Source organism: Neophocaena asiaeorientalis, unplaced genomic scaffold (genome assembly GCF_003031525.2).
Source record: "Neophocaena asiaeorientalis asiaeorientalis breed wild unplaced genomic scaffold, Neophocaena_asiaeorientalis_V1.1 scaffold136, whole genome shotgun sequence".
Lineage (NCBI taxonomy): Eukaryota > Metazoa > Chordata > Mammalia > Artiodactyla > Phocoenidae > Neophocaena > Neophocaena asiaeorientalis.
The window spans coordinates 5,930,810-5,943,408 of record NW_020185333.1 but is presented as its reverse complement, the minus strand read 5'-3'; the positions used below and the strand labels follow the sequence as shown (position 1 = coordinate 5,943,408).

The 12,599-nt window shown below is 34.9% G+C and overlaps 1 protein-coding gene across 4 annotated transcripts in view; it reads left to right on the top strand.

The window, feature by feature from the left end:
- The window catches only part of DZIP3 (DAZ interacting zinc finger protein 3), a 110,652-nt gene that overhangs the window by 15,760 nt on the left and 82,293 nt on the right, over nucleotides 1-12,599 (top strand). For all 4 annotated transcript variants that reach the window (XR_003001869.1, XM_024735384.1, XM_024735382.1 and 1 more), the window contains exons 3-5: nucleotides 743-812; nucleotides 4,189-4,344; nucleotides 10,213-10,329. Coding sequence is in view for 3 of the 4 variants with exons in the window: in XM_024735384.1 (XP_024591152.1) it covers nucleotides 743-812; nucleotides 4,189-4,344; nucleotides 10,213-10,329 (343 nt within the window). In the remaining variant the exon portion in view is untranslated. The remainder of the gene's footprint in view (nucleotides 1-742; nucleotides 813-4,188; nucleotides 4,345-10,212; nucleotides 10,330-12,599) is intronic.

Here is a 12,599-nt window from a genome sequence, read left to right as displayed (position 1 = left end):
TAGGATTAAGAAAATTATATAAATCATATATGACCCTATGTTATGGTTCTTCTATTATGAATCCTGTGTCATGGTGCTGTATATAGGCAAAAGCAATTTTATAAATGAATTTTTCAATATAGTAAATAATACTGCATATGTTCACATTTCAAGCCCATGTCAAAAGCAAAACTTGTTATTCCTTTTTATAAAAATAGTTAATAATTTCTAAATATGATATTCTGCCTCAATTTAAAAAGCCATTTTGAAAAACTGAGCAATTGCAATGCCAGGAAACTGAAAAAAAAAAAGATCTCTGTAAGATAGATCCTTTCCAGACCTCAATTATTCCTTTTAACACACACACACACACACACACACACACACTCACACACGTACACACACAAATCAAAACATCAACCTTTGCAACCTTTTTTTTCTTTACATTGAGAAACAGTGCTATAAAGTTATTTTTTCCCATTATTTTGGTCTATTGTGTGTTTGTTAAAGATGAAAAATTTTTTACATCAGCTTTGTATTCTCTCTGCCACTATCCAGTAAGGACATGGCATAATTTCTTTTCTTTAACTTGAGTTCCTAAAGAGATATGGCATCTACCACTATTACCAGTCTTTGGTACATATTATTTACACTTCTGAAACTTTCGGGCAAAAACTCGCATGTCAGATTCTTTACTATTACAGTTTAATTGTGTTCTTTGTAAGGAGATGCTCTGAATATAATGCTTTTTCATTTAAAATAGGGATCTTCCTGTGGAGGAGCAGGCTAAGGAGGAAACCAAGAATAAGGTAGAAAAATCAACGGATCAACTGGTAAGACACAATGTAGTCAGTTAACTAATGCCTTATGAGAATAGAATGCTAAATCTAATCAATTTAATTATCTGCTAAAAATTTTCCTACCTTAGTGGTCATCACTAAATCTTTCTTTGATAATTGATATTTGTGTCTCAAAGTTATCATTCTAAACACCAATCCTAACTGTTGGTTAAAATTAGTAGATAATTGAATTGACTTGCCCAGAAACATCCCACAATCAATTGTAAGAAATCTCTTATTTGTCTTTTGAAAGCAAAATTCAAACAAAGTGAACACTATACACATAGAAATAAAACATACACAGAGAATTTTATTTAGTAAGACATTTCATTGAGTTCTTTCTGAAGTTAATTCTCTTGTTTTTATCATCTTTACTGTCAGAACCTTCAGTTCTAAATGAATAACTGAATTATACACTAATATAAAGCTTTTATTGCCAGTGACAATATACTTTATGGTAGATTAAAAAATACAGAGGGCTTCCCTGGTGGCGCAGTGGTTGAGAGTCCACCTGCCATTGCAGGGGACACGGGTTCGTGCCCTGGTCTGGGAGGATCCCACATGCCGCGGAGCGGCTGGACGCATGAGCCGTGGCCGCTGAGCCTGCGCGTCCGGACGGGAGAGGCCGCAGCAGTGAGAGGCCTGCGTACCGAAAAAAAAAAAAGCAGACACATGTTTGTGAATATCACATGTATTTATGTTTAGTGAAGGATGGATGAGAGGTATTTGTTAGGTTCTTGTTAGTGTAATTTTTACTTTCCACATAGTTTTATATAATGATTGATGTCCATTTGTTAATAAAGGTTATCCAGTAACTTAGGAGGAGAAAAATATATAAACGTAAAATAACCATAGTATTCACCTGCATGAGGTTATCACTGTAAAAAATTTTGCAGATGAAATACAATATGTTCAATATGTATACTTGGACCAGGGGATTGGATCCAGAAAAGCCATTTCTAGATACAGATTTCGGAATACAGAGGGAAAGGGGGTGGAAACTTTAACGTTAATTTGGCTTAGATGCTAAATCTATTTTGCAAAAATGGATTGAGCATCAAATATTTTGACAACTAACTTAAAAATTAAAATTGTATTTATAATAAGATTATTTAACAAACATGAAGCTTATAGTAGTTCCTGTTGAAAAAATTTTATTCATGCCATAATCTTACTTGTGTATCAATTTGGTAATTAGTGTTAGATGATTCTGCAATGACTTTTGATTACAGAATTGACCTTTAGTTTGAAATATATGAACTATTGACAATGGTCATTCTTTTTTTTTTTAACATCTTTATTGGAGTATAATTACTTTACTATGGTGTGTTAGTTTCTGCTATATAACAAAGTGAATCAGCTATACATATACATATATCCCCATATCTCTTCCCTTTTGTGTCTCCCTCCCATCCTCCCTATCCCACCCCTCTCAGAAAGCACCAAGCTGATCTCCCTGTGCTATGCGGCTGCTTCCCACTAGCTATCTATTTTACATTTGGTAGTGTATATGTGTCCATGTCAGTCTCTCACTTTGTCACAGCTTACCCTTCCCCCTCCCTGTGTCCTCAAGTCCATTCTCTACGTCTGCATCTTTATACCTGTCCTGCCCCTAAGGCCTTCAGAACCTTTTTTTTTTCTTTTAGATTCCATATATATGTGTTAGCATACGGTATTTGTTTTTTTCTTTCTGACTTACTTCACTCTGTATGACAGTCTCTAGGTCCATCCACCTCACTACAAATAACTCAGTTTCATTTATTTTTATGGCTGAGTAATATTCCATTGTATGTATGTGCCACATCTTCTTTATCCATTCATCTGTTGATGGACACTTAGGTTGTTTCCATGTCCTGGCTATTGTAAGTAGAGCTACAATGAACATTTTGGTACATGACTCTTTTTGTATTATGGTTTTCTTAGGGTATATACCCAGTAGTGGGATTGCTGGGTTGTATGGTAGTTCTATTTTTAGTTTTCTAAGGAAACTCCATACTGTTCTCCATAGTGGCTGTATCAATTTATATTCCCACCAACAGTGCGACAATGGTCATTCTTTATAAAGGTTTGTTTGGTTATTTTTTAGAAGCTTTTTTTTTTTAACTTTTTGAAAAATTTCAAACCTACAGAAAAGTTGCAAAACTACTACAATGAACACTTATATACTCTTTACTGAGATTTAGCAAACTGTTAACATTTCCTACATTTTTGGATGTAAATATAATGAAGTACCTTAAAATGTAAGATGTGTTTGTAGGCTGTTGTTGGGAATGAAGGAATCTCAATTTAAGACTCAAAACCAGAAGTGGAGAGGAGGAGGAAGAGGAAGAGTAGTAGTCCTGCTGTGGACGTTATTGGTTCCTAGTTACTTTCCTGGGTAGTTCCAGGTCTGTTAGAAACCAGGCAGTCACAGTTACCACACACCAGTGACTATTTTGCGTTTTCAGTGACTCTACATGGCCTCCGCAGTAATAACCTGTCTGTTCTCATATACAGAGGTCAGTGGCTACATATTCATATTCCCAAAGTTTCAGCAGGGTGTAAGGACTGTGGTATCTTGTTAAGGTTTGAAGGAAGGCCATCATCCATCTGTTCCAGGATCTTTATTCATTTCTATTGCCCATTCGTTCCTCACAATTAATGTTAATAGAAAATCCAGCAAGACTTGACTATATAGCTATCAGTTAACCATTAAATACAGCTTTATTAAGTCTGTAGGATCAGTTCCTGAAGTCCCAAGATTATTACTATTTATTCGGCTCTGATTGAATTGAGATTATATGTAGAATCATTATATTATACTAATTTATTTATAATTTAAAGTATTATAACTATTCATTTTCAAATTGCTGTGTTTAGTAGCTGAAACATTAGTCACGTAACATAAAAAGCACTGTTGGATATAGTTTTCATATTATTTTGTAGAATAATCTATTTAATATTTTAAACTTAGCATTTTTTATGCCTTAAATGGACCAATTCAGTACATGTTGTGTTTTTCTCAAGGGCAACCATTTTTTAAGGCTTCACTCACATTTAAGCCTAAAATCATTCATGTTTCCCATACCACCACCATAAAAAAAAGACATAATTATTCCCATCTTAGAATCTATGCTTTGTTTATAACTTTTAAATTCATGTATGATGGCCTTCCTTAGATTAAACCTTCTTGAGTTGTAGTCTTAAACTTTCAGCTATGTTGTAAGTTCCTTGAGAGCAGAGAGAATGTCTTATTCTTATTGTAGTCTGTCAGAGTGATCTACATATAGCATGTAAAGGAACTTTTTTTAAAAAAATACTTTAGCTGGTTTTAATATTAGAGTAAATTAGAACATGAATAATTGTGTAAATTTTTAATAATGTCTTCTAGGACAAACAGGAAAAGAACATACCTACTGATCTTGTCCCTGTTAACCTGCTATTAGAAGTGAAGAAGTTATTGAATGCAATTAATACTCTACCAAAAGGTGTGGTTCCTCACATCAAGAAGTTCTTACAAGAAGATTTTTCCTTCCAAACTATGCAGGTAAGATCATAATTTGATATTTGGAGCAGAAGTATAGGTCTGTGTATATGATACACTGTGTTCCTTTACTCTCACACTACTGCCATACTCACAGCACTTCTGACACTAGATGTGTGGGTTTAGTCCCACAACAGTCAATTTTCCAGTGTTACCTGGGTGTCCTACAAATCAATTCAATTCTGACACTGTCTACCTGGAGTTAGCATCTGACTCCACAAGTTAAGACTGCTCCCACTTCGTGCTCCCACTTCAGATGCCAATCACCAGTACTAGGTTGCCCCAGTACTTCTGACTGACTGGCTATACATTGGGGTTCCCATGACCCCTCATGAGTGCAGTAATTTGCCAGAACAGCTCACGGAACTCAGGGAAACACGTTGACCAGTTTATTACATGATAAATGATATGATTGATAAAGGATACAGCTGAACAATCACAGGAAGATATACATAGGGCAAGGAAGGGTCTCAAGTGCAGGAGCTTCTCTTCTTTTGGAGTTGGGGTACACCACTCTCCTGGCATGTGCATGTGCAAACTGGAAGTTTTCCAAAGCCCATACTTTTAGAATTTTTATGGAGATTTCATCATGTAAGCATGATTAATTATTAATTCAGTTTCCAGCCTCTCTTCCCTCTTTGGGGTATGGTGCTGAAATTTCCAAGCTTCTAATCATGGCTTGGTCTTTCTGGTGACCAAGCCTCCATCCAGAAGCCCACTGAGAGTCACCTCACTAGAACAAAAGACACTCCTATCATCCAGGAAATTCCAAGGGTTTTAGGAGCTCTGTGTCTGGAACCAGAGTCAAAGACCAAATATTGGCAGGAACTGGGGACAGATCAATATATGTATTTCCTATTATTTTACAATGACTCTTTTCTTTTCTTTTCTTTTCTTTTCTTTCCTTCATTCTTTCTTTCTTTTTTCCCTCCCTCCCTCCTTTCCTTCCTTCTTTTTCCTTCCTTTTCCTTCCTTCCTTCCTTCCTTCCTTTTTTCCTTTCTTTCCTTTCTTTCCTTTCTTTCTTTACCATAATGTGCCACTAAGGTCTTGACATCTCCATCTTATATCTTGTGAAGGGCTTTGGTTTCAGCTTTGACTCTAGACTTTTATTAATTAAATAAAGCTTATGCTAGCCTTTCAAGGATAATGATAGGAATGTGGGTTAGTAGCTTATAAGCTGTTGACTATAAGGTCTAGTGTTTATTCTAATAACTCACAACATGCCACTCTGGGAGAGGAAACTGCTTTCAGTTTTCCTAATTTGTAAAATACTGACAGATTTTTCAAAAATGTAAAATATAAAGAAAAATAATAAGACCTGGATTTTTTAATGAGATAAATATTTTAGAGAATATATTGTCAATTTGCATCTTAGAAATAGTTTTTCTAGATAATAAGTTGTGAAACTTTCAACACAAGATGGGTATCAGTTTGTAAATTAATGGAGTTTCCCAAAGTTAAAGAAAATGATCTTCTCTTTGTGACAATTAATTGGGGAGCAGAGACAGAACACCATAGGTGTCCTAAAAAGGCCACATTTACCTTTTCTGTGAAAGAATATATCATTAATTATTTCCATGAAACAAATTAATACTATTATAATTAAAAATATAAAAAACTCTAAAAATATCCAAAGACTTTATATACAGCTATAATCTTAAGTGAGGTAATTTACCACAAGTATGAATTCTGGTTTGAAATTGATGGAATAATGCCACTATTTCCCTCTTATCTTTTGGAAATCACCCAGAAACCACAATAAGAAATAGAAACCAGTAGCCTTTATATATATAAACAATACCAGTTAGAAGGTAAAAATGAAAGAAAAATATTTTTAATAGTAACAGAAAAGATAAAATACCTAGGAAAACACTTAAGAAATATACAAGATATAAACTAGTGTTTCTCACAGTTTTTCCTAAGCCACTTACGTGAGCCTATCTGACCCTCATACTAGTCCTAAAGAATCAAAATCGCTGGGGGGAGGTCTGGGAATGTGCATTTTAGTAAGTACCCCCACACACTGATTTTTTTACACTAAGTTTAGAAATCAATACTTTATATTAAACAATAAATAAAAATTTCTAAAACTCTATTAAAGGTAAGATACGAAGACCAGAATGGGAAGCAATACATGTAGGAAGACACAATGTGATAGAGAAGTCAATTTTCCTGAAATTAAAATTTACAAATATCATATAATTCCAATAAAAATAACAAAAGGTTTTTTTTGTTGTTGTTTCTTTTTGTTTGTTTGTTTTTGTTTTTGTTACTAAAAGCTAGTTCTAAAGGGAAATTAAGGGAAGAATAGCCAGGAAAATTACGAAAGAGAAGTGTGGGAGAGAAGGGCTGGGAATTTGCCCACTTTGATATTAAAACTTACTATGGGGACTTCCCTGATGGAGCAGTGGTTAAGAATCCACCTGCCAATGCAGGGGACACAGGTTTGAGCCCTGGTCTGGGAAGATCCCACATGCTGCGGAGCAGCTAAGCCTGTGCACCACAACTACTGAGCCTGTGCTCTAGAGCCCATAAGCCATGACTACTGAGCCCGCGTGCTGCAGCTACTGAAGCCTGCATGCCTAGAGCCCATGCTCCTCAACAAGAGAAGCCACCGCAATGAGAAGCCCATGAACCGCAACGAAGAGTAGCCCCCGCTCACCACAACTAGAGAAAGCCCTTGCGCAGCAACGAAGACCCAACGCAGCCAAAAATAAATAAATAAATGAATTTTTAAAAACACTTACTATGAAGCTCTAATAATTAAGAGATTGTGTTACTTGCTCTTGGCTCTACAGACAAGTGTAGAAAATACAAGAGAAATTCCAGTAGTAGACCCAAATACATTCAGAAATGTTATGTGTAATAAAAGTTGGTAATACTAAAGGGGAAGTGGACCAATCAGCAATCCCAGTGGAAGATTTTAACATAGCTCTCTTAATAAGTAATAGAACTTGAACACAAAATTAGTAGAGCTGTAGCAAACTTGATGTAATTGACTTATATATGTGTAACAGTGACAAAATGTATATTCTTTTTAAATGCATATAACATTTACAAAAATTGACCATATACTAGTTCACAAAGCAAATCTCATCAAACTTCAAAACATCAGAACATGCAGAGCATGTTCTCTAACAACTGTACAATTAATTTAGAAATTAGTTACAGATAGATAAACTAGAAAACCATTGTTCCTAAGTTAAGATATATACGTCTAATCTAGTTAAACCAGAGATCAAAGAAGAAAGCACACTGGACATTAGATAAATTTTGGAACTGAATGAAAAACATACATCAGAATTTGTGTTATTAGATAAAAGTTGTGTTGCAAGGATTATTTATAGCTTGAAATGCATATAATAGAAAAAGAAGCAAGGTTGACTATCAGTCATCTAAACATAAAATTCAAGAGGCTTAGGAAAGAACAGCAAATTAAAAAACAGGCGAAAAAAGAATAAAGATAGCTAAAACTAATGAAATAGAATAAAACAAACTAGAAAAGGTCAGTTAAACCAAAACTTGATTTTTTGAAAAGACCAATAAAATTGATAAATGCCTGGTAAGAATGTTCAAAAAAAAAGAAGGCAAAAAGAACCAAAATCATGAATGAACGTAAAAACATCAGTACAAATTCCATAGTTATCTATTTTGTCTGAAGGGGATTAAGAGATGCAGACCTACAGCTATGAGATAAATAAGTCAAGGGGATATAATATATACCTAGGGAACATAGTCAATAATATTATAAAAAGTTCATATAATGATGGATGTTAACTGGTTTTATTGCAGCGATCATTTCATGATGATGTCATAAGAAAAATGTCAAATCACTATGTTGTATACCTTGAAATATGTTAATTATAACTCAATAAAATTATTTTTAAATTCCATAGTCATCTAAAGGATAATACAGAATTCTGCTACTTGCAGTGGCTGCCTGGGTTGGTTTAGAGCAGCCTTCTTTTGAGAAGAACTAGGAAAATAGGACAAAATCTTGCTTATTTGTGCTTTTCTTGCAGATCACTTAATTCAACTAGGGACTGAGATGACTCCAAGCTTTACTTCTGTTCTGTGAAGAAGAGTCTATTTGTGGTTTACCCTTTGTAGCAGATACTGTCAGTGCCCTGCCCATACCCCTTGGCCCCTTGAACTCTATCATTTCAGTATACTCTGGACAGTTTCCAGTTTTCATATATACATCTCTATACTTCAGGCCTTTCTTTTTTTTTTTTTTTTTTCTGGAACTGCAGAAGGCTGTAATTCTCATGGCAGTTTAGAGATCCTAAGGAATTAATACTCCCCCCTTACCTCAGAAAGCACTCAGTCAATAAACCTTGGGAATTATTACATAAATATCCCAGTTCTCTCTCCCCTTAAGTTGGATAATACTGAGGCTTAAATTTTTCAATGTTTTTCTGTTGTATTAACCCTAGTCATCCACTGTGGGTAACTAGCTTAATAACACACCTGTTAATTTAAAGCTTGCTTTCTCTTCCCTGATGCCCTTCTCCACTCCACTACTGTTGCTCTCTGCACCTCTCAAATAAACTACTTGCATACAAATCCTTGTGTTAGGGTCTGCTTCCAACTGGAACCAAAACAGACACTTTGACTCTAAGGGTAAATTTCTTCAGGGTCCCAACCAAAAGAATAAGGTGTTTACCAGAGCCCCTCTTCCTTGATAGGTCATACACTCCAATTTTCCCTGTAGCTCTGCAGCTTTGTGGAAAGCTCTGTCTAGCATTTCAGCCTCTCAGCCATAACTGAATACAGCAATTGCCTTAAGGAGATAAGTGGCTCCAAAAGTCAGTCTGCTGTCTCTGGGCCTTCCTCCTCTATTGCATGTTGGCCCCAGAGATTTTCAGTGCCTTGGTAGCTTTCCAAACAAAAAAAGTTTTTTTCTGTATTTTATCTAGCTTTTTTAGTTCTTGTTGAGAATATTGCTCTGAAACTACCTAAACTGTTTGGCAAAGGTGGAACTTCAGTGTTATGTTTTATATACCTATTCAAATTCAAGAGATATTGTTGAGTATATGGTTGGATACATGAGTCTGGAATTCAGGTGATAGTTCTGAGCTCGAAATATAAATTTGGAAAACTGTCAGTGTGTAGACGCTGTTTAAAAAGATGACAGTGGATTACTTTATCTAGGGAATGTGTGTTGATAGAGAAGAGGTTCATTAAATAAAGTGTTACAGAGACTGAAGTAAAGTATCTAGTTAGGCTAGGAGGAAAACGGGGAAGTATTGTATACTGGAAACCAAGTTAAGAAAGTGTAGATTAAATTTCCCACATAGATAATACATCATTAAACAAATAATGTAATTTAAGCCAAGCATTTATGGGTACAAGGCATTGGGGAATGGACACAAAGATAAGACATAGTTAATTCCTTTCATTTCATCTATGTAAATAAACTATGGTACATAATAAATCATATATTAACTTGGTTCAAATTAGATGACAGCATAAGATGGTTTGCCTTGGTGTTGGTATTTTTAAAGCCAGCATTCCTATTTACCAGAGATTCAGGGCTGGAATGAAGATTTTTAGCTATGTTAGAGAATAGAAGGTATGAGAATGAAGTGGGATTATGACTTTCCTCTGAAGTAGGAGTGGACATTGCCAACCCTTCAGCAAGCATAGGAGTGCTTTTTAGTATCTTGAGGAAGTAGTTACAAAGATGATTTGTTGAACTACTCAAAAACAAATATGAGAACAATTTTATCTAGGTCATGTGGATTTTTTAAAAAGTCATCTTTATTCTCCAAATTTTCTACAATGAGCATGTATTATTTGTATAATAAAAATAAATGTTGATATTTGCTCTAACTTAAGGAAATTTTCAACCAAATTATTTTCCACAGAGAGAAGTTGCAGCCAACAGCCAAAATGGGGAGGAAATTGTTCCTGCTTTGACTTTACGTTTCTTAATAACACAACTGGAAGCAGCACTTAGGAACATTCAAGCTACTAATTATACTGTAAGTGTTTTCTTTTTGAAAGTTTGAAATAATGGAATTGGACAACATTTTTTCAATGAGAGAACAGTCAGTGTATGCTTATTTTAAGGTGTAGGCCAATTTGTATTTTCCTCATTTACCTCTAGAGAAAAGTATACATAGATTGATTTCTTTCACATGTCTTGTACTTTCTTATGACTGCTTCTCTTTAATGAGCCGATTCTAGTTTCCTTTCCTACCATAACATTGTTCATCTTAAATAGAGAAACTTGAACTTTCTAGAGTAAACTTGAACTTTCTGAAAGCCCTAAAAATGGGCTTTCCCAATTAGAAATGGAGAGTCATGAACTTTAAGAACGACTCCTTCCTTTCCCCCTAATTGATAATCAGCTCCTCTTTTTACTGATATTTCTGTTTTTTAAATTGAAGTATAGTTGATTTAAAATTTTGTGTTAATTTCTGCTGTACAGCAAAGTGATTCAGGTATACATATATATACATTCTTTCTTATATTCTTTTCCATTACGGTTTATCTCAGGATATTGAATATGGTTCTTTGTGCTATACAGTAGGACCTTGTTGTTTATCCATTCTATATGTAATTCTACTTATATTTCTGTATTTGTAAAAATTGGAACTTCTGTCATCTATTATTGAGTAATCATGTGAGATAAAATTGACAAGACATACTTATATGTTCAAGGTCAAATGATACTTCAGAAATAGAGAAAAATCTGAGGAAAAGTAAACATTGCATCAAAAATAAGAACCAATAGTAAGGACATAAAAGGAAAAATCAGTCCTTTGAATAATTTGGATCAGTAAAATACACTAAGTTTTGCACACATGTAGAAGATGGATTAGAGCTATCTTCAAGAATGGACTACCCAGGCATCAAACAAAGTAGCCTAAGACACCACATCCCACATTATAATAGTATACAAAGAGATAGAAAAATCATCCTTTTTTAGGATTCTCAGGTCAGGTTCTAAGAGGTATATATACTACCCTAAAGGAATTCTAGATGGAGTCAAAAGAGGGAACAAAGAAAAGTAGTTTGCATCAACATGTAATCGCAAGAACTTCTGGGATGCTGCAGACTGCTATTTCTCCCAGTGACCAGGTTGCTAAGCAGTGAAATAAATCACTATAAACTCAGCATTAGCAAATGCTGATTGCTTAGCCTTCTCTACTTAGGCATTACTTCAAAGATGAGTCTTACACTAAGAATGGAAAAGTTTCCTCTGTTGTTGGCACTTGTGAGCAGAATCAGAATTGTCACAATCAGAGCAGCCTACTGCTATATCCAGATGTTTCTCTCTCTTCCTCAAGGCCACCGGGAGAGGCGAGGCAACCTTTTAGGAAGTGGCAGTAGGGTGGGGGTGGGGGACAGCTGCCAGTAACATCTCTATATACATTTAGTTCCAGTACCTGGGATACTCTCTGTTAATGGGGGGAAGGTAGGAAGGAAAGGGCAGGGCCTTTAGGTTAGAAATGTACCACTTGCATCTTTAAATTCTTTACATTCTACATCTAATGATAGCATTACCACAATTATGCATCTTATCTTGTTCTCAAATGCTCTTTTTGTTTAGAATTGTATGAGACAAGAACTTTGTTGTAGTTTTAATGAAGCTAGTTTTTTAAAAGTTACAAAATAATAGTTCACACCTATTAGTGTTTGCTATAAAGCAGACACTTTTCTAAGCACTTAGTAAGGATTAGTTTATTTAGTCTTCACAAGCAACCCATCTCATTATTCCCATTTTACAGATTAGAAACTAGGGCACGGAGGTTAACTAATTTGCTTAATTCATCAAGTAGTAAGTAGTGGAGTCAAGATACAAACCCATGTAGTGTTGGCTTCAGAGCCTCTGCAGAGATAGGAAGTTTAAGATGGAAACCAATCAGATGTTACAGGGGAGTTTGTGTTTATAAACTCACTTGGCCCATTGATAATAAACATACATGTGTATTTCCACTGGAATTAGTTTGAAGCTAAACTCCTAACCCCAACCAGTTATAAATATATACCGTTGGCCATTATACTTTTAGTCAGTATAGGGCTTATGAAAAGAATGAACAATATTTTTCTCCAAAGACATTTAACTGTAGTTTGATAGGGATTGCACTGAATCTGTAGATTGCTTAGGGGAGTAGAGTCATTTTTACAATGTTGATTCTTCGAATCCAAGAACATGGTATAGCTCTCCATCTATTTGTATCATCTTTAATTTCTTTCATCAGTGTCTTATAATTTTCTGCATACAGGTCTTTTGTCTCCTTAGGTA